The 25772-nt window shown below is 48.6% G+C and overlaps 1 protein-coding gene across 9 annotated transcripts in view; it reads right to left on the bottom strand.

Annotated features, from left to right (window-relative positions):
• NPRL3 (NPR3 like, GATOR1 complex subunit) overlaps positions 1–25772 on the bottom strand; it is a 54942-nt gene that overhangs the window by 22004 nt on the left and 7166 nt on the right. For 4 of the 9 annotated variants that reach the window (XM_024349588.3, XM_016928957.4, XM_063796342.1 and 1 more), the window contains 5 exons: positions 23780–23849; positions 12608–12737; positions 10821–10895; positions 6146–6299; positions 4046–4127 (listed from right to left, as the gene is read on the bottom strand). In XM_024349588.3, the coding sequence (XP_024205356.1) occupies positions 4046–4127; positions 6146–6299; positions 10821–10895; positions 12608–12691 (395 nt within the window). In that variant the 5' untranslated portion in view covers positions 12692–12737; positions 23780–23849. Of the gene's footprint in view, positions 1–4045; positions 4128–6145; positions 6300–10820; positions 10896–12607; positions 12738–17047; positions 17087–23779; positions 23850–25772 lie in introns of those variants that run through there. The other 5 variants (XM_024349587.3, XM_054668086.2, XM_024349586.3 and 2 more) reach the window with 4 other exon arrangements.

A 25772-nucleotide genomic window follows, 5' to 3' on the forward strand; every position in this document is an offset into this window, starting at 1 on the left:
AACTATTCAGGCGTGGTGGCGTGTGCCTATAGTCCCAGCTACTCGGGAGGCCGAGATGGAAGGATCACCTGAGCCTGGGAGACAGATGTTGCAGTGAGCCAAGATTGCGCTCCAGCCTGGCAAAAGAGTGAGACCCTGCCTTAAATTAAAAAAAAAAAAAAAAAAAAAAGAACCAGGAACAATTCCTTTGAAAAATCCCACCCCAATCTCCAACCTCATTAATCTCACAGCTTCTGGTCTTTCAGTTCTGTTCTGAGATTCCCCCAGATCTGGCAGTAAGTCACCATCAGGAGAAAGGCGCTCTGTGTCCTAGGTCACCTGATCAGTAATGGAAACTCAGTCTCCTCTTCTCAGTGCAGAAGAGTGAGCAGCAGCAGACCAGACCGTCAAGGCCAACCATGGACCTGATGGGATGAGGACAGAGGAGAGGCCACAGCCCAGAGGGGCTCCTGGGTGGCTGCAGAGCCATGCCAGTGCCAGACAAGGATGGGTACAGGGAGGGTACTACTGCCTGGACTCCTGCCAGAGAAACATAGCTGCCAGCATCCCTGGGGCAAGCTCCAGGACCCAAGACTGTTAGGGTGGGAGTTTGGATGGAGGAAATGTGATCCTGGGCACTAACAAACAGAATGCGTAGGTCAGGAAAGAATGCTACGTGCTGAACAACAGCTTAGGAGCCTTTTTCACCAAAACTCAGATTCCTGTCCTCCTTTAATATCCACTAGGTGGCGCTGGGTTGCCTCAAGTTCTGAGCTCCTCCGCAGCCTGTAGATCACACAACAGGCAGTCCAAGGTTTTGTCTCCTTTCAACTTTCCAGCACGATTCAAACCTAAGAAATCATAGTCCATTCTTCCTTTAGAAATATAAAGTCAACGGGCCGGGCACGGTGGCTCACGCCTGTCATCCCAGCATTCTGGGAGGCCGAGCCGGGCGGATCTACAAGGTCAGGAGTTCGAGACCAGCCTGGCCAATATGGTGAAACCCCATCTCTACTAAAAATACAAAAATTAGCCGGGCGTGGTGGTGTGCACCTGTAGTCCCAGCTACTTGGGAGGCTGAGGCAGAAGAATGCACTCCAGCCTAGGCGACAGAAGGATATTCCGTCTCAAACAAAAAAAAAAAAAAGAAGAAAAAGAAATATAAAGTCAATGGTTTGGTTTTTATTTAAACAAATTTTTAAGAGACAGGGTCTCACCATGTTGCTGGGGCTGGAGTACAGTGGCTATTCAGACACCAGCATAGAGCACTACAAGTTCGAACTCCTGGGCTCAAGTGATCCCCCAACCTTGGCCTCGCCTGTGAGATGGGACTACAGGAGCACACCACCGCACCAGCTTGGTTTTTATTTTAATTCCAAGTTAGCCTGATTTTTGCTTGTAATCTAATCCGAGTTGAGGCATACACTCAGAATAAGGGAACAATTTCCAAGGAAGAGACTGGATACCAGGCAATTCAAAGCCAGAGGGTAGTAATTCTCTCAACAAAGAGAAAACATTAGTGTGATAACAATGAATCAAAGACAGGGTCAGACTACATGACCACAAAGGTCCCATTCTGCAACACAGAAGGGGCCAGAAAACAAAGCAATCACCTGGCAAGGGCTGATGGTCTCTCACACCTGGGGAGGCTCAGTCCCCAGGGTCACCAAGAGACAAACAAATGCTAGTTGCAACTTATATCACAAAAGACAAATCACTCTCCCATGTTTAAGGACTTATATCTCCCGATAGAAGAATGAACAAGGGATCTGAGCAGCGAGCTCACAGAAAAGACAGGTGGTTCAAACATGTGAAGAGATGCATCAATGCATCACAATAAAGCTATACAGAGATCCCATTCCCCACCTGTTATACTGGTTAAGATCCACAATTTCACGAGACTCGATGTTGGCAAAGCTCGGGGGAAGAGGCATCTCGTGTGTTGCTGGTGGGACAGAGGTACAAACCCCTGAGAAGGAAACACAACATTACAAATGCCATTTTCCCTATTAGTAATGCCTTTAGGAATTTATCTTATAGATACAGAGGCGCACATACAAAATAACACAGGTAAGTGGTTAGCACCGGAAGGCTGGAACAAACTCAATGGTGGGGGCAGTTGCGGCTCACTAGGCAGCCAAAAAAAGAATTAAAAAGTATTTTTTAAATTTTATTTTTTATTTTACTTTATTTTTTTATTATTATTATTATTATTATTTTTGAGATGAAATCTAGCTCTGTCACCCAGGCTGGAGTGCAGTGGCGCCATCTCAGCTCACTGCAACCTCTGCCTCCCAGATTTAAGTGATTCTTCTGCCTCAACCTCCTGAGTAGCTGGGACTACAGGCATGCACCACCACGCCCGGCTAATTTTTTGTATTTTTAGTAGAGAGGGGGTTTCACCATGTTAGCCAGGCTGGTCTCGAACTCCTGACCTCGTGATCCACCCGCCTCAGCCTGGCAAAGTGTTGGGATCACAGGTGTGAGCCACCGCACCCGGCCTTTTTTTTTTTTATTTTTGATATGCGGTCTGGCTCTGTTGCTGGGGCCAGAGTACAATGGTACAACCATGGCTCACCATAATCTTGATTTCCTAGGCTTAAGTGACCCTCCCACCTCAGCCTCCTGAGTAGCTGAGACTACGCTTGTGCCACCACACTCAGATATTTTTTAAAAATTTTTTGTAGAAATGCGATCTCACATTGTTGTTCAGGCTGATCTTGCACTTCTGACCTCAAGAAATCCGCCCCTCAGCCTCCCAAAGTGCTGGGATTACAGGCGTGAGTCACCACGCCCGGCCTGCTTGTCCACATTTAATAAAGGTGATGCTCAGCCAATATAATCAGAACAACTGTGAGGTTTTCATGGTATCCTCAAGGCTTGCTGCCCTCACACAGTCAGTGTCGCAAACCCCAACTCTCTCAGAGTGAGAGGAGACAGCTGGCCCCAGTCTCACCCACTGAGCCTCAATTTCCTCTTAAGTGACTGGAGTCAGTGACACCCACCTCGTGAAGGTGGGCCCAGAACTTGGTGTTGCGTCATGCTCAGTAAAATGGCATTTTGCATCTGTTTGATTTAAAAACACTTTCGGACTCTCATGTATAACTTCGGGCTCGTTTTCTGTTTTAAGAGGAGTCTGGAGGTGGTGGTTCCAGCAGAGTGCATGCTACTCAGCAAAGGGGTTTAAAAAAGCAAAGGTACTCAGGGGTTTGTACCTCTGTCCCACCAGCAACACACGAGATGCCTCTTCCCCCGAGCTTTGCCAACATCGAGTCTCGTGAAATTGTGGATCTTAACCAGTATAACAGGTGGGGAATGGGATCTCTGTGTAGCTTTATTGTGATGCATTGATGCATCTCTTCACATGTTTGAACCACCTGTCTTTTCTGTGAGCTCGCTGCTCAGATCCCTTGTTCATTCTTCTATCGGGAGATATAAGTCCTTAAACATAGGACAGTGATTTGTCTTTTGTGATATAAGTTCCAGCAGAGTGCACGCTACTCAGCAAACCATTTAAAAAACAGCCACCGGCCAGGCACGGTGGCTCACGCCAGTAATCCCAACACTTTGGGAGGCCGAGGCGGGTGGATCACCTGAAGTCGGGAGTTTGAGACCAGCCTGACCAACATGCAGAAACCCTGTCTCTACTAGAAATACAAAACTAGCCGGGTGTGGTGGCGCATGCCTGTAATCCCAGCTACTCGGGAGGCTGAGGCAGGAGAATCTCTTGAACCCAGGAGGCAGAGGTTGCTGTGAGCCGAGATCATGCCATTGCACTCTAGCCTGGGCAACAAAAGCAAAACTCCATCTCAAAAAAAAGAAATAAATAGAAATAGAAATAAAAAATAAACAAAAAAAAATGGCCACCAAGGTCACTTCTTTCAAGAGCAGCCACATGACCATCCCTTCCCAGTCCTCTCCGGCCCTAACCTCAGGGAACCCTGATGCTCACACCCCAGGAGAACAGTGGTCAGTACCGGGGAGCCCTACCTGTTGATGCTGCTCCTCAGGCCCAGGCAGGCTGGCCCATAAGAAGGAGGTTAATAAGCACACCCACCTGTCTTACCTGTCGTAAGCTTCCTTGAGGTCCCTGGCCAGCTTGCACTTGGGCAGGATGTGATGGAATGGGGACTGAGGACCTTCGTTTCCTACAAGAATCACAACACAAGATTTACAGCTCCTGGGTTCAAGCGATTCTCCTGCCTCAGCCTCCCAAGTAGCTGGGATTACAGGCGCCCGCCACCATGTGTGGCTAATTTTTTTGTATTTTTAGTAGAGACAGGTATTCACCATGTTGGCTAGGCTGGTCTCAAACTCCTGTCCTCAAGTGATCCATCCACCTTGGCCTCCCAGACTGCTGGGATTATAAGCATGAGCCACCACGCCTGGCCTAGACCTACTAATTTTAAATTTTTTTGTCTGGGATTACAGGTGTGAGCTACCACGTCCAGCCAAAAAGTCTTTTATTCATCCTTTTTCATAAATTTCTAAAAATATATACATAGACTTAAAATAAAATTTATTTTTACTTCCTGTGATAAAGTCACAGACTCTAAAAAGATAATGTTTAAAAAAACAAAACTTTTGGATTGTTATTATCACAATTATAATTAGTATATAATTGGCCAAAGCAGAAACATATTATAAATTTTGACAGGTAGCCGGGCGCGGTGGCTCACGCCTGTAATCCCGGCACTTTGGGAGGCTGAGGCAGGCAGATCACAAGGTCAGGAGATCAAGACCATCCTGGCTAACACAGTGAAAACCCCGTCCCTACTAAAAATACAAAAAATTAGCCGGGCGTGGTGGCGGGCGCCTGTAATCCCAGCTACTTGGGAGGCTGAGGCAAGAGAATGGCGTGAACCCAGGAGATGGAGCTTGCAGTGAGCAGAGATCACACCACTGCACTCCAGCCTGGGTGACAGAGGAAAAAACAAAAGAAAAACTTTATATATTTGACAATTACCTGTCAAAATTTATTTTATTTTTATTTATTTATTTATTTATTTTTTGAGACAGGGTCTCACTCTGTCACCCTTGCTGGGGTGCAGTGGTGCAATCTCAGCTCACTGCAACCTCCACCTCCCAAGGCTCAGGTGATTCTCCCACCTCAGCATCCCGAGTAGCTGGAACTACAGGCATATATGACCATGCCCGGCTAATTTTTGGGTTTTTTCGGTAGAGGCAGGATTTCACCATGTTGCCCACACTGATCCTGAATTCCTGAGCTCAAGCAATCTACCCGCCTCGGCCTCCCTAAGTGCTGGGATTACAGGCATGAGCCACCGCAGCCAGCCACAGGTAAATTTGTACTGAAAATGCACCTGAGTCAGAGAGGCTGTTCTTTATTATTGTTCATTCATGTCAATAACTAATTTTACTTACTGCTACAACAACTAGGTCTGACTTTAATTTTGTGCCTAATTCTCTTTTTTGTTATAGAGGTGCTGGCCAAAGAAAATGGAGATGGACAGTTTGTTACAGGTGTCTCTTTATGTTTTGAAATCTTTACAGTAGGCCAAAACACACTCAATGTTCTGTCTGCAAAAATTATTTTTAATAATTGGTTAGTTGATAACCCAATTAGGTCCTCCTTCAATCTGGCTGAAAGCAAAGAACTGGAAACTGTCCACCTCACCAGCTGGATATTTCCAACGCCCTCTCCTGCCCCAGGGAGTAATAGTTTCTTCAACATCTCCAGCAGGACCAGGGCTAGGCAGAGCTGCCTCACCTATGTGAACGGTGATCATGCAGCAGTGTGTAGGAAGAAAGAACAATTCCGGTCGGGAAATCTATTTCAACACATCCATCCAGGAAAATTCATCTAAAAATGTGCCCCTTGGGAGTCTTCCTGTGCCCCCCAGGCACAATCAGCCCAGTGTGAAGATCATGTAAGTTCTCTGAGCCTTAGTTTCCACATCTGCAAAATGGGGATGATCATGGACACTGCCTAGCGAAGCTGTTGTGAGGACTTCATTTTCAATGCCCAGCTCACCAAAAGCCGATGCTTGCAAGCTCCTGACTGCTCTGCTGGTGTTGGGGTGGGTGAGGCCCCGCCAACATCTGTACCATTAACACTGAATGACAGCCCCTCCACAGAGGTCTGCGCTGCAGAGAGGCCACCAGCCAGCCCAGACCCATGCCCATCACGCCCTGCTGCACTCACCATCAGCCATGGCGGACACCTCATCCTGGAGCGCCAGGATCAGCTTGGCCTCCCGGGTGAGGTACTGGCAGCGGCGCTCCTCGTGCTGCAGCACGGTAGCGATACGACGGGACAGGTTATGCAGACAGTTTATCACTGACGGGTCTGCGTTGGCCTGCAGGAGACAGACCATACACAGACTCAAACGTGTGCACAGGGACACGGCTGGACACAGTTTAAATGGAGCTAACACAGGTACACAGCAAAAACTCAAACCATGAAAGAAAGCGTCTCTACTGCTTTCCCCCAGGCTCCTTTGCAGAGGCCACTGCTGCTCATTTCCTGAGTCCCCTCCAGGGCCCATCCATAGACAGGTGGGCTGTCAGCCCCCATGCTCCATTCTTGGGAGTGGCTGCCTGAATAGTAACAGAGATGGCTCTGGAAATGCCTGGGTGCCCTAAGGGGGCACTGTTGTTCTTAAGGAAGAACAGCAATGGTGCCTCCCTCAGCAAGGACTGAATGGAAGAAATTAGCGAGCCATGTAACAAACTAAGAACAGAACCTGCCCTGAGCAAAGGCCCTGGTAGTGCCTGTGGTAACCACTGCACTGCTGACTACTGGTGGGCAGAACCAGTCTACAAGTTGTAAGAATTCATCACGACAGGCCACGTTACTACAGGGATGCACGGTACAAAAAGAGAGGCACCAGGCCAATTGTTCACTGAATACTCTTGGTCCTGAAGGATGAGAAGCTCTTCCCAGCAGAAGTCACACTGGTCAACAAGAAGACCAGCAGGCTCCAGGCCCATATCTCTGCCCAAGCGCTCCTTCTGCAACCATGATGACTGGGTCAAAGGACAGTGCAGGAGGCTCTCAGGAACAAGAGGGGCCCTCGGCCCTCTGGAACCTATCAGGGAGCACAGTCAGCCAGGCAAGCACATCTGCCCAAGCCAAGGGCGGAGGCATGCAGCTGTGGGGGTCTGTGAAAACACCTGAGGGAGCAGATAACTGGGCCAACCATGACTCAGTGCTTCTGGAGGCCAACAGGACTGCTGAGTCATCCTGTGGGGGTGGGGGTGGGACAAGGGAAAGGGGTGAATGGTACTGCTGATTACAACCTCTGGTGCTGCCTCCCCCTCCTGTTTATCTGAGAGGGAAGGCCATGCCCAAAGTGTTCACAGCCAGGCTTCAGGGGCAAAGCCTGACCCAGACAGTAAATACATTCTTCATCTGGAGCTGAAGAAATTCTCTATACTCTCATCAGATCCCATGTTCACAAACAGAACTCACACCTGGATGGACTTACAACAAGGCAGCATCCCTTGCCAGAGAAAGGACTGACTGTTGCTCCCATGCCGTGCCCACCACTGGGCAGCAGACCTGCTCCTCCATGTCAAGGGCATTGCCTCAACAGTGTCCTTAGGACCAGAGGGCTGACATATGGGGTGTATACAATTGCCTCAAAACAAAATACCCACCTACAAGAAAAATCTGTGTACAAATACTTCCACGAGCAAAGCAAGGAGGAGGAGAATGATCCTGGATATGTGATTATTCAGCTGAGGCACAACAGTGTCCATGAGTTGGATGTCCAGGGCCCATATGCTTGACCTTTCCAGACATACAAAGTGGTGCAGTCCCCAGTGACGCTCAGTGACCTGCACTCATGGGGTGTCCCAGCATGTCCGGTTTGCAAAGGCCTGACATGGAGTGAGGGACATGCTGAGAAAGCTAACACCTAGGGTGTGCCAGCACTAATGGGAACTTTTAGACACACCATATTTTCACCATACACGACATAAAGTGGCAGGAAGTTTAAGGCATCACCCATGAGACTTTCTCATCCCCAAAACTTGTACCCAAATAGAACCAAGCCTTCAGAGTTAACTTGTAGTTTGAAGGAAACACAGGGACAGAGAGCAAGTCTGACTGCACAGTGAGATTAATCCAAATGTGGAACATTTGATGGAAGAAAGGGAGGGGAGACCTCTGGATTGGCAGAGACATAAAGACACCACATGCACTAGCTGGGCTGGGTTTGCATCCTGGTTCAGACAGTCCAGCTGTGAAAAGGCTTCAGCAATCAGGAGAAGCTTCAATGGACCAGGTACTAGGTGATGCCAACTTATTACAGTAAATTTTTTCAGATGTACAAAGGGTATCATGGCCGAAAATTAAGTGCCCATATTTTATACAGATATCTTCTGAAGTATGTAGGGATGAACAGACATAAGGTTTGGGACTTGCCTTGAAATAGAGAGAGGGAAGGAAATATATGGAGCCGGGGTTTAAAGGCACCTGAGACAGGCATATAAGGTTTGTCAGTCTGCTCTCTCTAGTTCAGGGTTTAAAATTTTTCAAAGTAAAAAAAAAAAAAAAAAGTGTATTTCTTTTTTTTTTAAGATAGGGTCTCACTCTGTTGCCCAAGCTGGAGTGCAGCAGCATGATCACTGCTCACTGCCACCTTGACCTTCCAGGCTCAGGTGATCCTCCCACCTCAGCCTCCCCGGTAGCTGGGACTACAGACGCACATCATCATGCCTGGCTAATTTTTGTATTTTTTGTAGAGATGGGGTTTCGCTATGTTGCCCAGGCTGGTGTCAAACTCCTGGGCTCAAGTGATCCACCCACCTTGGCCTCCCAAAGTGCTAGGAATACAGGAGTGAGCCACTGTGCCTCGACAAAAGTGTATATTTTAAAAAGAAAGAATATATATTTAAAATGACAAAAGTGTATATTTTAAAAAGAAAGTATATTTAAAATGACAAAAGTATATATTTTAAAAAGAAAGACTTGTCCACCCAAAAAATACAAACTCTTTACATTATCAAAATTTCTCCTACTCGTCAATATCACGGCCAGCTGAAGTCCTAGACTATCTTGTTTCCTGTTGCTTTTTTTTTTTGAGATGGAGTTTCGCTCTTGTTGCCCAGACTGGAGTGCAATGGTGCGATCTCGGCTCACTGCAACCTCTGCCTCCCGGATTCAAGCGATTCTACTGCCTCAGCCTCCTGAGTAGCTGGAATTACAGGTGTCCACCACCACACCTGGCTAATTTTGTATTTTTTAGTAGAGACGGGGTATCTCCATGCTGGTCAGGCTGGTCTCAAACTCCTGATCTCAGGTGATCCACCCGCTTCGGCCTCCCAAAGTGCTGGGATTACAGGCGTGAGCCATTGTGCTCAGCTCCAGTTGCTTTTACTTGTCCGTAATCAATCCATACTTCTCCAGGTTCTAGTCTGATCTCCATTTCTCACCCTCAATGGCAAGAGGATGGGCCAGTGTATAATAATCACCACATTGTTTAATCACTCCCCAACTACTACACACTATGATTATCTCCAGTTTAATTATTGTTATAAAAATCTTTATTCTTGCTGAGAACAAGCCTGGGGGAAATCTTTACGCAGTTGTAAAAGTTGCTTGTTTTTCTTGATAATACTCCTAACAGTGGGACTGCTAGATCTAAGGGCATCATATGCTATGCTGTCAAACACTATTCCCCGAGGTGAGGGCCTGCCTACAGCATCCTGGAAACACTGTTCCCCGAGGTGAGGGCCTGCCTACAGCATCCTGGAAACACTGTTCCCCGAGGTGAGGGCCTGCCTACAGCATCCTGGGTGGGGCTGTGGCTGCGTTTCATCAACTGTCCCACAGGGGTTATCGGTGATGACAGGTGGACAACATTCGTCATGGATTTTGTTTATTCCTTTGCTTGTTTTTTTACTTCATTCATTTTTCTTTGTGGCTCTTTATATTATGTAATTATGTAAGAAATACAAAGATGCTATGAAAATGCAAATACTACAAAAGTGTATCAAGCAGAAAGTGAAGAACTTCTCCCAGAACCCTATACCCCAGGAGCCATTAACAAATCATTTTGTTTTAATTCATAGTTCCTTATTTATCAACAAGGCAGGCCTGTTGTCTTAAAAATTAAGCTCCAGCTGGGCATAGTGGCTCACACCTGGAATCCCAGCACTTTGGGTGGCCAAGGAGGGAAGACCATTTGAGACCAGGAGTTCAAGATCAGCCGGGGCAATAAGGTGAAAACTCATCTCTACAAAAAATACAAAAATTAGCAGGGGCGGGGCACAGTGGCTTACACCTGTAATCCCAGCAGTCTGGGAGGCCAAGGTGGGTGGATCACCTAAGGTCACGAGTTCAAGACCAGCCTGGCCAACATGGCAAGCCCCCCATCTCTACTAAAAATATAAAAATTAGCTGAGCGTGGTGGCCACGCCTGTAATCCCAGCTACTCGGGAGGCTGAGGCAGGAGACTCACTTGAGCTTGAGAGGCAGGGGTTGCATTGAGCCAAGATTGCGCTACTGCACTCCAGCCTGGGTGACACAGCGAGATTCTGTCTCAGAAAAAAAAAAAAGAGAATAACTGCTCATGGGTTTGGGGTTTCCTTCTGGGGTGGTGAAAGTGTTCTGGATCTAGATAGTGGTGATGGTTATACAACATGAATGTACCAGATGCCACTGAAGCATAGACTTCAAAATGACAAATAGTGTTATGTGTATTTTACCAAAACAAAAAGAGGTAAACAATGAAGTGCAGTCTGCCTGCACCCCAGGAGGGGCCAGCCCACTGCAGTCCAAGCTCCGAGTCAATGACACGCTTGTTGGAAAAAAAGAGCTGCTTCTCCACTGGCCCCACTCCCTGATCTTAACCATTTATATAAACACTCACCCTCAGTGCAAACACCACATTAAAAAGAATCATAGTAGGTGCTTCCCTCTTCGGGGAAGGATCTGTTTTGGAGACCTGTAAAAGATGCATAATTCTAATTAATTGAGACGACTTTCTAAGGAAAGCTGTTTAGAGCTATTCTACTTCAGGCATGGCAAAAGTCCCCAGAATACAGCACCAAGGTCTTGGAAAAGCAATGAATGCCTTTGCTCTGGAGGCGTGCCTACTGCATGGACACAGTCACAACTATGACAAGAGTGGGAAGGTCAGTGCCCTGACCTCCCCACCCCCCCGCTAACAGAAGTGAGCTGACAACGCCCACAGGGGACGAGATGGAGAGGGGCATAAATGGGTGGAGGACACAGACCCACACCCCCACTGCCTTCCCGTGCCCGCCTGCATCCACCCAGGCTGTATCTGCTAAGTATGACGCATACTCAGAACAATTGAGGGACAGGACGATGTTCAGGGACAGCCAAGCCCTGAGCAGGGCCCAGGTGAGGCAGGCCAGCAAGTCCTAATTTCTGTGCTCCCGGTTCTGGCATCCAGCCAGCTTCACAAGGACCAGGGCACTCAAGGGAAGCATTCCAAGGGGCACGGGGGAACTCTTCAAAGCCAACTACAAGTACGGCCACCAGGGGGAGTTGGGGCCCCAGGCTGCCCTGGCACCCATCCCCTACCCCCGACTGCCACTCCTGTCTACAGGGTGTGACCGCGGGCAGGCTGCCAACTCTCCCCTTCATTGCCTACAGGTAGGGGACTGTGCCCCAGCTGTGGAGGCTGTGATGAGAAGGGAGGGTGCGGTACAGGGGGCCAGGCTCATCAACCGCCTCAGAAACTCCTTCCATGGAGGTTCACGAATAACACCACAGAACCTGCCAGAATTGCTGGATCTGTATAAATGTAGCTAAATCCTACGTTACTGTGTTCGACCCTTTAGAATCTGAGTAATGCCATCACTGATCCTGCCTGTATGCAGACAGCTGACTGGCAGGCTCTGGTGTACAAGTTCCCTTCATCCTGCTAACAAGATGAATTCCTCAGTGCTATGACACCTATTCATCAAGAGAACATACAGAGAGGGTTTAGCAGAAAAATAAGTGCTAAATAACACTAATATTAGCTACTAGAGTGTCTTGTAATAAATAAGAGGAAATGCTTGCACCACATTGTAGAAAATTCAAGGGTTTGACAGATGCTAGTTAACTCACTATCTTGGCCTCCCCTGGAAACAGACATGCTATATATGAAGGGGAGGGCCACAGTCAGTAGAGACCTAGAATGGAGACTGTAAAAGCTAGGGACAGGGACTGAAGCACCTGTCTTCAGGGGCAAGAACACCTGTCTCTTTTTCCACTGGACTCTCTGGGTTTATGAAGATGCACAGTTCATAGCAAGTGTCTAATCAGGTCTCCTGCCCAGTACCTTCACCAGAGCTGGTGTCAGCTTCAGTTATGAGCCCCCCAGAGCCAGAATGGACCAGGCCTGCCGGCCCAGGGAGAGCCACATCTGCCCAGAGGGTCTGCGCGTGCCCAGGGAGAACCCCACCTGCCCAAGGACAGACGCATCTGCCCAGGGGAAGCCACACCTGCCCAGGGGGAGCCACACCTGCCCAGAGGGTCTGTACCTGCCCAGGGGAAGCCACATCTGCCCAGGGGAAGCCAAATCTACCCAGGGGGAGCCCCACCTGCCCAAGGAGAGCCATACCTGCCCAGGGGAAGCCACACCTGCCCAAGGAGAGCCACACCTGCCCAGGGAGAGCCCCACCTGCCCAGGGAGAGCCATACCTGCCCCAGAGCATGCTGTAGCAGTGTTGGGTGCCCAACAAATCGCACATTATCAATCTTCAGTTCAAATTTTTGGCCACACATTTCAGACTTGGTTGCCAAAATTGTTGCCAGAATAACATCTGAAAACCTTAAAATTTAAGAGAGGTAGAATAAAAATAAGTTAACAAAATACCACAGCACCATGCCCTGCTGGCCCCAGAGGGGAAGGGTCTCAGTAAACTGCACCTTCATGGAGTTGCTCTGCCCCGACAGCTGGTGGAAGCTACTAACAGTTGCCCTTCTGTAGCAATCCCAGAGGTTATGGATGTAAGATCACCAGAATTACAAGGTAAAAGGCATGAGAAGCACAGACTGAAGGCACATGCTGTCATTTTTTGGCATGCTCTATTAAATTCAGGAGAGAAACAGCTGCAGTTTGCTTTCAAAGGGAGGATCAGCTGGAGCCGGCACTGCCCTGAGGAGCTGCTCTTTAAAGTTCACAGGCAGAGGGGCCTCTCCCAGTTACACTCAGGTTTGCTGTGCTGCACCTTCAACTCCCAGGACCCAGGCCCTTCACCCACAGAGCGGCCCTTCACCCACACAGCCGCGTGGAGGGCAAGGGGACAGTGCACAGGGATGCGTGCAGAGCGCTGACTTCCTTCCTCATAGCGTGGCTGCCCATCCGTTCCCTTATCCCGAACACTTAAACTTTCCGGTTTTTATCAGGGAAGAAGCTTTGTGCAAGATGTGCAAGCCCACTGTGATCACAGCTATTTCCAAATGGCAGAAATACCAGGTTGCATACGACTGGGTGCCACGGAGAAGTGGGAGCAGCTGTGGTGTGGGAGGGAGGGCATCCCTTTTCCCCTTTTCCCCTTTTCAAGGTCATCTGTGCCGTTACATCTCCTTACTGGCAATGCTGATGCCTCCTGCCTGGGGAGATCTGGATAAGGGAGTGTCACCTGCAGGGGTGCTGTGGGTGGTGCTGACTCTTATCTCAGAGTCCAGGGCTCTGAGGGCCTCCGCTCTAGAAACACAAATGTACTACCTCTGATCTGGACCCAGAAGAGAGAGAAGTCCCATACGTATCTCTCCACCCAGGAAAAATATATCTAATATCTAGGTCAGGAGGGTGCACTCTCTTGAGGAAGCTCTAGCCTCCCCAAGGCCATACTCTGCCCCTGGGTAGGGAGACCCCTAAGGTCCTAGAAGAGACCACTGAGGACAGACATTCTAGTGTGCAAACCTGGTCATGCTTCTTCCCCAGAGGACCTCTTGGTGAAGGGATGGGAGAGACTAACATAACTCCTCCATGTGGTGATGAAAAAGGAAGGCCTTCTTTGAACTGCACTGTAGCTCAGCTCTGTAACAGCAAACGGCAAGTAGCTACAGGATTCTTTCCAAGTATATCATGGGCTGTGGGGCTCATGCTGTTTTCCAGCCTTCCTCCTGAACTGGCACGACCCTCGAACTATCCGAAGTCACCCTAGGCCCACAAACAAACCACATACAAGGGTTTGGTCAAACCTATTTGTGCCATTTGGAAATAGCCTCTCAACCCAGTCAGGTTGCAGCTGGACCTTCTGAAATCAATCTTGTTAGAGTTATCCTGGGAAATGCAGGACCCACAGCCAAGTCCTCAGCAGCCCACTGCAGGTCTCTCCTGCAGAGATGGAGGATTCAAGTGCCTTACACTACAGGCATAATACGCTTTCTTCAAAAACCCTAAATGGCTCACTCTGTTCTATAACTCCCATCTGTGGGACATGGTAATGTTGAAGGAGGGTTTGAGGTATTAAAACGCCACCAAACACTTCTGCTCTAGCAACTGACCCAGGGCCAACGCCTCACATCCTATCTAAACCGTGCCCCTCCACTCTGCCACCCAGTGACTCAGGGGACACAGAGATAACAGAAAAATAACCACCACCACTCCAAAAAGGTCCCTTGCTCTGACAGCCCAAAATCTCCACTAAAAACTGCTGCTCTGTCATAAAGAGTCACAGCCATGTCTCAGCCTCAGCCCTCAGGCACCAGTCCAGGGACCAAATTTAGTTTGGCTGTGAGATGGTCCCTGGGATTTTCAGAGGCAAGCAGTGGTAGCCCAGTTCGCATTTATAAATACCTAAACTTCAAGGCGCCCTCACAACAGCCAAATAAAAGGCTCTTTCCCTGCTAGAGGCCAGGGTCTGCAGAGACGGCCAACTGGAAATCTGTGAGCTGAAGTAAAAAGGCACACTGGGCCAGGCGTGGTGGCTCACACCTGTAATCCCAGCACTTTGGGAGGCTGAAGTGGGTGGATCACCTGAGGTCAGGAGTTCGAGACCAGCATGGCCAACATGATGAAACCCCGTCTCTACTAAAAATACAAAAATTAGCCAGGCGCAGTAAAGCCTGTAGTCCCAGCTAGTCAGGAGGCTGAGGCAGGAGAATCACTTGAACCTGGGCGGCAGAGGTTGCAGTGAGCGGAGATCGTGCCACTGCGTTCCAGCCTGGGTGACAGAGCGAAACTCCGTCTCAAAAAAAAAACAGTCACATTGACTTAGTGGCTGTTCATGGAGCCCTCTGAGGCAGCCAGCAGGGTGGTAGTTAGCCACTGTTTATCTGAGCAAATCTGGCCCACAGAGAAATCTACTCCCCACACCTTAATATTACAAACATATAATGACAAAACACTTTTCTTTTTGAGACGAAGTCTTGCTCTTGTCCCCCAGGCTGGAGTGCAATGACGTAATCTCGGCTCACTGCAACCTCCGCCTCCCGAGTTCAAGCAATTCTCCTGCCTCAGCCTCCCGAGTAGGTGGGATTACAGGCACCTGCCACCACGCCCAGCTAATTTTTGTATTTTTAGTACAGACGGAGTTTCACCATGTTGGTCAGGCTGGTCTTGAACTTCTGACCTCAGGTGATCCGCCTGCCTTGGCCTCCCAAAGTGCTGGGATGACAGGCGTGAGCCACCACGCCCGGCCCCATGACACATCAATTGAGCGGCTTTTTTTTTTTTCCCCTTGAGATGGAGTCTTGCTCTGTCGCCCAGGCTGGAGTGTAATGGCGCAATCTCGGCTCACTGAAACCTCCACCTCCTGGGTTCAAGCGATTCTACTGCCTCAGCCTCCCAAATAGCTGGGATTACAGGCGCGTGCCACCACGCCCGGCTAATTTTTCATATTTTTTAGTAGAGACAAGGTTTCACCACGTTGGCCAGGCTGGTCTCGACCTCCTGACCTCATGATCTGCCCGCCTCGGCCTCCCAAAGTGCTGGGATTACAGGCATGAGCCACTGCACCCATCTGGCTTTATACTTTATATAGTGTGTCTGGTAATGTAATACACATAAAGACAGAGTTATATTCATGAGATTGGGGGTGGGGCAAAACTTATAAACAGCAAACTGAACCATAAACAAGTGTTGTTTTGTTTTATTGGCTTCCAACCTTTATGAAAATCCTTTTCCCTCATTTTGATGGTGAAAGGCCTAATAAATGTACTGCAGCACAATAAAACATCTGTTACAAAAACTGAAGATTCCTGGAATAACTTGGAAATTCAAGAAAAACACGTTTAGGAAGATGAACCAGCCCAGCCAGAAAACAGGCCAGGACCTTCTATCACTGCCGAGCTATTCTGGAGTAGGGTTTGCTCTCTAGCTTGGGCAAAAAAAGGGATGGAAAGACATCCTGGAGGGGAGCTCAACTCTGCTCCCCCCACCCACCTAAAGGGATGGAAAGACATCCTGGAGGGGAGCTCAACTCTGCTCGCCCCACCCACCTAAAGGGATGGAAAGACATCCTGGAGGGGAGCTCAACTCTGCTCGCCCCACCCACCTCCTTGCTGGAAGCTCACAGACACTGTGTGTACCTCCAAGGCCCAGAGGAGATGCACTGTCAAGGGGAATGGAAGAGTCGCCCGTCATCCGTGCCCTCCTGGACAAGCACCATATCAATTCCATGAGAACATTTCTGCCTCTATTAAGCACACTCAATAGCATCTAGGCCTGAGCATCACACTTAATGCCCAACCCTTGGGAGAGGCCCCCACAAAACCCCTCAAAAAATAAAAACAAGGAGCAACAGTCACAGGTCTCTCTAGGGCGGCAGTGGACTAGGGAGATGACAGAGTCCACTCCTGCTTGCCCACCACCCTCACAGGACTACTTGTGCCTACCTGGAGGAAGAGGAGGTTTGTGTGACATGCCTGGTCCCAGAAGTCTCCCGGGTGCCAGCCAGCCATGCCTTGGCCTCTCAGGTAATGTGAAATAGCTAAATGACTGGGTAGAGAAAAACCCGGGGTGGTGGGAAGTCTGGGCATTCATGGGGGAACTGGGGCAGTGAGGTCCACGCCTGTGTGCCTCATCAGTCACTCTTCAACATGGAGGGAAATCAGGAATTAAGCACAATTACAAGAAGAGAAGGCAGCCGGAATCAAGACAGAAAGACGGTGGAGAGGTCTCGGTCTTACCCTGCAACCAATTGCTCATCGGTTGGAGGACATGGCTCGCTGAAATGGGAACAGGACCATCAAGACCAAACAAAAACATATCACTTTTTTAAAAACCATGAAAAGTTACAAGGCTGTTTTATAAAATCTGCACAAAAGTCTAGCAGAAGTGCCACCATTAAGCATTAACTGTTGACCATCACGACTAAGCAACTTACCAGACAAGAACAGGATCACACACTCCCCACGCTGAGAAACAGGGTCACACGCTCCCCACACTGAGAAACAGGGTCACACACTCCCCACGCTGAGAAACAGGGTCACACACTCCCCACGCTGAGAAACAGGATCACACACTCCCCACGCTGAGAAACAGGGTCACACGCTCCCCACGCTCAACGCTTACCATGGGGTTTTCTCACTAAAAGTCAAATTCTCACACAGAAGTACGGGCTGGGCAGGAACAAAAGTCATTTTTCAGAAGTAAGCACAAGGCTGGCAGAGCTGGGTCAGACCCAGCACCATATGTATTAGCCGGATGCCTGTGCAGAAGTATCTCATCTTTTCTTTTCTTTTTTTTTTCCTTTTTTCTTTTTTTTCTTCAAAAGAGACAGGGTCTCACAATGCTACCCAGGCTGGTCTCATACTCCTGGGGTCAAGCAATCCTCCTGCCTCGGCCTCCCAAAGTACTGGGATTACAGGCATGAGCCACCGCACCCAGCCTAAAACTAATCTTTGTGGTAAAAGTTTTCTCATCTGCATGACAAGAAATCGCCCACAGAGGATCACATAAGACTCCCAGAGGCAAAAGCCTTCTGAAAACTATAGCGTGTCATATGAATTTCACCAGCTCCAATTCTTGAGATACTGTGACTGCCAGCACACCTGACTTCCCTAAGCCTCTGCCTGGAGCAATAAAGTGGTCATGGTGGATCCATATATATTTGTCAGAAAACATCTGGGCTTCTGCACTACCTGAGTTGAGATTTTTAGAAACAGTTTAGGAGTTTACTTTCTGGCTAGGCACGGTGGCTCACACCTGTAATCCTAGCACTTTGGGAGGCCGAGGTGGGTGGATCGCTTGAGGTCAGGAGTTCGAGACCAGCCTGGCCAACATGGCGAAACCCTGTCTCTACTTAAAAAGAAAAAATTAGCTCAGCTTGGTGGTGGATGCCTGTAATCCCAGCTACTCGGGAGGCTGAGGCAGGAGAATCGCTTGAACCCCAGAGGTGAGGTTGCAGCGAGCCGAGATCACACCACTGCACTCCAGCCTTGGGCGACAGAGTGAAACTCTGCCTCAAAAAAACAAACAAACAAACAAACAAAAACTTTATTTTCCTCTGCAGATATTTGAGTTCTGGGACATACTGCTTTCCATGTATTCTGGAAAGAGAAAGGAGACCTGAATCCAGGAGTGGAAACAGTGTGGGAGCTCTGCCAAAGATCCACAGAAGGGATCTCTTTCCTCAGCAGCTGCCAAGCTCCTCAGGTTGTATAGTATGAAAGCATTAAGATGTTTCATGGACTTTCCCAAGATCACCCAAGAAGTCAGAATCCTCGAAGCTGAAGCCTGACTGTAAGCTCTGCCTCCTACAACTAGACAAGTCACAATGCAACCCCTTTGCTCCAGAGGAAAAGGAGTAAGCACAGAGGGCTTCTGAGTCCGGCAATGCTCCATTTCCTGACAGGAGCATTTTACAGACTTGCGTCTGCCCCCTCCGAGGGAGGCAGGGCCATCAGCTAACACTCAGAGACAAGGATGGTCCTACAACATCCTGATCTGGGAGGAAGAGGTGAAGGCAACTCACCACCCTCAGGCATCTTACAGAAAACAGTGGAACTAAGGCTCATTCTAAAGAATGTGCCCAAGATCACACACCGTAGGCTGCAAAGCGAGAGTCAAACTTGGAACCCTGAACCTGCACTTGTCCCTGTACACTGCCCTGCAGCATGGATGCGATGGCTGGGCAGAGGGAAATGCCCAAGCCTGGGGACAAAAATGCCTACCCGCTTTCTTGTGTGTCAACCTCAGCTACGGAAAGGAGAGGGCATCTTTCTAACACATCAGTGTAGGGCTCTAAAAACACAAGCTAATAGAGGCAAACCTATCAAGAGAGGCCCTGGCAGAGCCTTATGTGTGCCTGGTGGGAGGACCTGTATGTTGTGAGCTAGAGAGTGCCGGCCTGGCCAAGGACCCCATCTGGCCTAGGCCCAAGTGCAGCCACAAGTTGGGTACACTGCTACAAAAGTGGCCAAGCCTGAGGACAGTAGCAGTGCCACCTGATTCCCCAAGATGTCACCTGAGAATTAAAGGCAGAGATGGTAGCTGGGTGAGGGGGCTCATGCGTGTAATCCCAGAACATTGGGAGGCCAAGGTGGGAAGATCACTTAAGCCCAGGAGTTCAATCACCTGAGGTCAGGGTTCTCCATGTTGACCAAGCTGAGTTCGAGACCAGCCTGGCCAACATGGAGAAAACCTCTGTTAAAAAAAAAAAAAAAAAATTAGGCCAGGCGCGGTGGTTCACGCCTGTAATCCCAGCACTTTGGGAGGCTGAGGCAGGAGAATTGCTTGAACCTGGGAGGCAGAGGTTGCAGTGAGCCGAGATTGCGCCATTGCACCCCAGCCTGGGCAACAAGAATGAAACTACGTCTCAAAATAATAATAATAATAATAATAATATGATTTCAGAGCATTTTGAAAATGAAATAAATCAGTTCTTCTCTAAACCTCTAGCTCCCCATTCTCTGAGGTAGTGGCCTAAGCACTGCTCGCAGTTTCAAAGAAGGGAGCAGGAAGATGGTGTCCACACAGAGAGGGACATGCCCACACCAGCCTTTCTGAGGGACACCAGGCTCTCTCTCAGACCTGGCTTGATGGCTTCTGCACCTACCAGTGGTGGGGACACACGGTACATTTAAACATGAGCACCATGGCCCCTAATACCCAGGGAACACTACATCTTTTCTGACCTTGGTTTCAAGTCTTAGAGACACTGGACAATATCCATTTTCTTTTCTCATAATTGAATTATAGAAAAGGATTATAAAAAATAAGTAAGAGTTAATCTCTATACCCTGAATCATATCTTAAATTGTTTTTGAGAGGGGGGTCTCACTCTGTCACCCAAGTTGGAGTGCAGCAATGTGATCTTGGCTTGCTGCAATCTCTGCCTCCCAGGCTCAAGCAATCCTCTCACCTCAGCCTCTTGAGTAGCTGAGACCACAGGCGAGTGCCACCATGCCAGGCTAATTTTTTGTATTTTTGGTAGAGACAGGACTTCGTCATATTACCCATGCTGGTCTCGAACTCCTGAGCTCAAGCGATCTGCCTACCTCAGTCTCCCAAAGTGCTGGGATTACAGGCATGGGCCAATGCGCCCAGCCCTGAACCATATCTTGATGATGCACCTCAAAAAACTAGCCCCCTCTCTAAGCCAGCATTGTCCAATTTTTTTTTTTTTTTTTTTTTTTGAGACAGGGTCTCACTCTGTCACTCAAGGCTCAGGCTGGAGTACAGCGGCATGATCTCGGCTCACTGCAAGCTCCATGTCCTGGGCTCCCTCAGCCTCCCCAGTGGCTGGGACTAAGGGCGCAGGTCACCAACCCAGCTAATTTTTGTATTTTTTGTAGAGATGGGGTTTCGTCATGCTGTCCAGACTGTTCTCAAACATCTGGCCTCAAGTGATCCCCCCGCCTTAGACACCCAAAGTGATGGGATTACAGGCATAAACTACCGCTCCCGGCCCCAAAAGAACTTTCTACTGTGATGGGAATATTCCAAATCTGAACCATTTAATATGGTAGACACTATTTCCATATAGACACTGAGCACCTGAAATGTGACCAGTGCAACTGAGCAAGTGAATTTTTTTTTTTTTTTTTTTTTTGAGACGGAGTCTCACTCTGTCGCCCAGGCTGGAGTGCACTGGCATGATCTTGGCTCACTGCAAGCTCCGTCTCCCGGGTTCACGCCATTCTCCTGCCTCAGCCTCCCAAGTAGCTGGGACTACAGGCGCCCACCACCATGCCCGGATAATTTTTTGTATTTTTAGTAGAGATGGGGTTTCACCATGTTAGCCAGGATGAGTCTCGATCTCCTGACCTCATGATCCGCCCGCCTTGGCCTCCCAAAGGGCTGGGATTACAGGCGTGAGCCACTGCACCCGGCCGCAAGTGAATTTTTTATTTCAGTTAATTTCCATCTTCTTCTTCTTTTTTTTTTTTTTTTTTTTTTTTTTTTTTTTTTTTTTTTGAGACAGACTCTCGTTCTGTTGCCCAAACTGGAGTGCAGTGGTGTGATCTCAGCTCACTGCAACCTCCGCCTCCCAAGTTCAAGTGATTCTCCTGCCTTAGCCTCCGGAGTAGCTAGGATTACAGGCATGTGCTCCCATGCCCGACAAATTTTTGTATTTTTAGTAGAGGTAGGGTTTTGCCATGTTGGCCAGGCTGTCTCCTGACCTCAGGTGATGCACCTGCCTGGGCCTCCCAAAGTGCTTGGATTACAGGCATAAGCCACGACATCTGGCCTATTTCAGTTAACTTCAATTTAAATGGCCACACTGGCCAGTGTTTGTAATAGTGAGCAGCACGGCTGTGTCCTCACTTTTCTAAGGCAGGCCACGACCACTCACAAGTTACTGTGTAGCCTGTTAATACTGTTTCAGTCTGGTAAACTGAAGCTCTGGTTTCAGAAAGAAAAGCACTTTTGGGAACAACAGTCAAAGACACGGGCCGGGCGCAGTGGCTCACGCCTGTAATCCCAGCACTTTGGGAGGCCGAGGCTGGTGGATCACGAGGTCAGGAGATCGAGACCATCCTGGCTAACACAGTGAAACCCCATCTCTACTAAAAATAGAAAAAATTAGCCGGGCGTGGTGGCAGTCGCCTGTAGTCCCAGCTACTCCGGAGGCTGAGGCAGGAGAATGGTGTGAACCCAGGAGGTGGAGTTTGCAGTGAGCTGAGATCACGCCACTGCACTCCAGCCTGGGTGACAGAGCGAGACTCCATCTCAAAAAAAAAAAATCAAAGACACAGAGAGTGGATTTGATGCACTTTCACTGCCTTGCTCCAGGAACATGCTCTGAGCTATGACAAGGCAGAGCAGGGGCTTGCGGGCCTACGTGACAAAATAAACCAGGAGGGGAACTGAGCCCCTAAGGGTATGAACCCTGTATCTGGAAAACATGGGTGGCAGCAGTGAGATTTACAGATATACGATGTGCTAAAATTACTGAATGAAGCAATTCTTCAATAAAAGATTCTAGAGAGAAGCATGCCACTCCCACAGTTTTACCTCTTCATTACGTTAAATATTAAATTAATTCCCTAGAAAATATCCTCATGGTCATGTCATTATAAGTCTGAAAATTAACTGCAGGAATTAGGTACTGCCAGCCTTCCTTCTGAGTCTTCAGCAGCCTGGGCCTCACATCCACTACAGCTTGGAGTAAGGCTAATGTGGGGGGTGGCCAGCAGCCAGCCCTGCTCTAAGCTGATCTGTGGCACAGGTGGAGGGAGAACAGGAAATACCTACCCACTGTGCAGGGGCAAAAGCATTCTATATGCCTGTGACAAACCAGAGTTTGTTCCACCACCACATTTAAAGGGCAAGACAACCACAGGCCTCTACATCAAAATGACGGTCCAATGGGGTGTCCAGCAAGCCCCATCGCCCTTCCAAAGCCCACTCCACTCAGAGACAGTCATCAGTCATGCCAGAGGCCCCAACATCCTCCCAAATGATGATAAAAATCACAGTCTTGGAACCACAAATTGTGGTCAGGCATGGTGGCTTATGTACGTAATCCCAGAAATTTGGGAGGCCAAGGAAGGAAAATCACTTGAGGCCAGGAGCTCAGGACCAGCCTGGGCAACAAAGCAAGACCCCATCTCTACAATCAATCAATAAAATTTTTTTAAAAGACTTGCAAATTGCCATGGCAGGTGTGGGGCTGCCTTGTCAGAGAACTGCAGAGAAACAGCACTACCTCACTGCACAGCAAAGGCCCAGCATAGGGATCTTAGCTATTTTTTCCCGGGACGGTGGAGGCCAAGTCCTTTACTCCACACAGGCCTTGTCTGTGTTTAAGGGAACCCAGGGCAGGTAACTCACAATCTTCCCTCCCTCACCTGGGCCTATGTTACCATTTACTATGCTTCAAAACGAACAGAAGGCAGAAGTGGTCATTTCTAAAGTTTCTACCCTGGCGGTGCCTCCCAGAGAGAGCAGGGGGCACAAACACAGGAAGGAACCGGATCCACCTTTCATCTGTGCCTAAAAGAACATCAAGGTTCACACCATCCCAGCTCTAAGCCCCACTGCCCATATCACCACCTGAGCCTGGACACCAAGAAGGGACTTGACCAGGCTGTGCTAAACCCAAGCACCTGCATTTGACCTCTGGGTACATGCTCAAGGAATTAGATCCAAAGACAACAACATAGGGGTCTGCTTTCCTCTACGTTTCTTTCATAGGAGATAAACATCTCGCGTGGACATGGCCTCATCTGTGCTCTGACCTGCTTCACCCACCAGACAAGCCTGAAGCTGGAACAGGTGCCCAAATTATTCAGCAAGCCCAAGACTGTCTACGCAGTCCTCCACTCTACACTACCTGAGAGCACCCACTAAATGGAAAAAAAAAAACACCAGACTTCTCAGGGAGAAAACATCTGGGCGAACAGGAGGGTGGGGCTTTGCCCAGGCCTGGGACCAGGACGCGCCCCGCCCCGAAGTGGCCGCAGAGCCCTTACCTGGAATCGCCGTCCTGCTCATCAGCATGGTCGCCCGTGTTGCTGGCAGCGTATCTGCTACGCGGCTTACCTGAGTGGGGGCGAAAAGAGGGGAAGGGCTAAGAAAACAGGGTCCTTCCACACACAGGAGGGTTATGGAACCGTTAACAGCCATGTTTTCCAAAACATGCTCTGTCCATACCATGGAATATTACTCAGACATAAAAAGGAATGAACATGGGTGAACCTTGACAATATCACGCTGAATAAGCCAGAGACAAAAGAACAAATGGTGCACTTACAGTATATGAAATGTCTAGAACAGGCAAATGCATCAAGACAGAAAGTAGATTAGAGGTTAGCAGGGGCTGGGAGCAGGGGAAATGAAGAGTTATTGGTCAGTGGTTACAGAGTTTCAGTTTACGTGATGAAAAAGCTTTAGAAACAGATAGCGGTAATGGCTGCACACTATAATGAATGTTAATTAATGCCACTTAATTATACACTTACAAATCATTAAAATGACAAATCTTAAGTTATCTTCAAAAACAGTGATAAGCCAGGCACGGTGGCTCGTGCCTATAATCCCAACCCTTTAGGAGGCCAAGGTGGGTGGATCACCTGAGGTCAGGAGTTCGAAACCAGCCTGGCCAACATAGCGAAACCCCATCTCTACTAAAAATACAAAAATTAGCCGGGCGTGGCTGAGCGAGGTGGCTCACGCCTGTAATCCCAGCACTTTGGGAGGCCGAGGCAGGTGGATCACGAAATCAGGAGATCAAGACCATCCTGGCTAACACGGTGAAACCCCGTCTCTACTAAAAATACAAAAAATTAGCCGGGCGTGGTGGTGGGTGCCTGTAGTCCCAGCTACTCTGGAGGCTGACGCAGGAGAATGGTGTGAACCCGGGAAGCAGAGCTTGCAGTGAGCCAAGATCGCGCCACTGTACTCCAGCCTGGGAGACACAGCAAGACTCCGTCTCAAAAAAAAAAAAAAAAAAATTAGCCAGGCATGGTGGTGGGCACCTGTAATCCCAGCTACTCAGGAGGATGAGGATTGTGCTACTGCACTTGAGCCTGGGCGACAGAGTGAGACTCGGTCTCAAAAAAAAAAAAAAAAAAAAAAGGAAAAGAAAAAAAAACGCTAACAATCAGCTCAGCCTTCAGCAAAACAATCGTTTTGCTGGAGAAAGGTATTGCCTCAATGTTGATGGCTGTTGACTGATTAGAGTGGTACTTGCTGAAGGCTGGGGTGCTGTAGCAATTTCTTAAAATAAGACAACAATGACCTCTGCTACATCTATCAATTTACTCTTCCTTTCATGAAAGATTTCTCTGTCGTACGGGACGTTGACAGCACTTTATCCACCACAGAAGTTCTTTCAGAATTGGAAGCAATGCTCTCAAACTGACCACTGCTTTATCAACTAAGTTTATATAATATTCGAAATCTCTGTTGTCATTTTAACAATCTTTACAACATCTTTACCAGGAACACATTCCATCTCCAGAAGCTACTTTCTTTCTTTCTTTTTTTTTTTTTTTTTTTGAGACAGGGTATCACTCTGTCATCCAGGCTGGAGTGCGGTGGTGTGATCACCGTTCACTACAGTCTTGACCTCCCAAGGCTCAGGTGATCCTCCTACCTCAGTCCCCTGAGTAGCTGGGACTACAGGCATATGCCACCCATGCCCGGCTAGTTTCTGTATTTTTAATACAGATGAATTTTTGTCATGTTGCCCAGGCTGGTCTCGAACTCCTGGGCTCAAGTGATCCACCTGCCTCAGCCTCCCAAGTGTTGGGATTACAGGCATGAGTCACCACACCCAGCCCAGAAACTGCTTTCTTTGCCCATCCATAACAATCAAGTCCTCATCCGTTCAAGTTTTATCGTGAGATTGCAGCATTTCAGTCACATCTTTAGGTGCCACTTCTAATTCTAGATCTCTTGCTATTTCCACCATATCTGCAGTTACTTCCTCCACTGAAGTTTCGACTCCTTCAAAGTCATCCA

Source organism: Pan troglodytes, chromosome 18 (genome assembly GCF_028858775.2).
Source record: "Pan troglodytes isolate AG18354 chromosome 18, NHGRI_mPanTro3-v2.0_pri, whole genome shotgun sequence".
NCBI lineage: Eukaryota > Metazoa > Chordata > Mammalia > Primates > Hominidae > Pan > Pan troglodytes.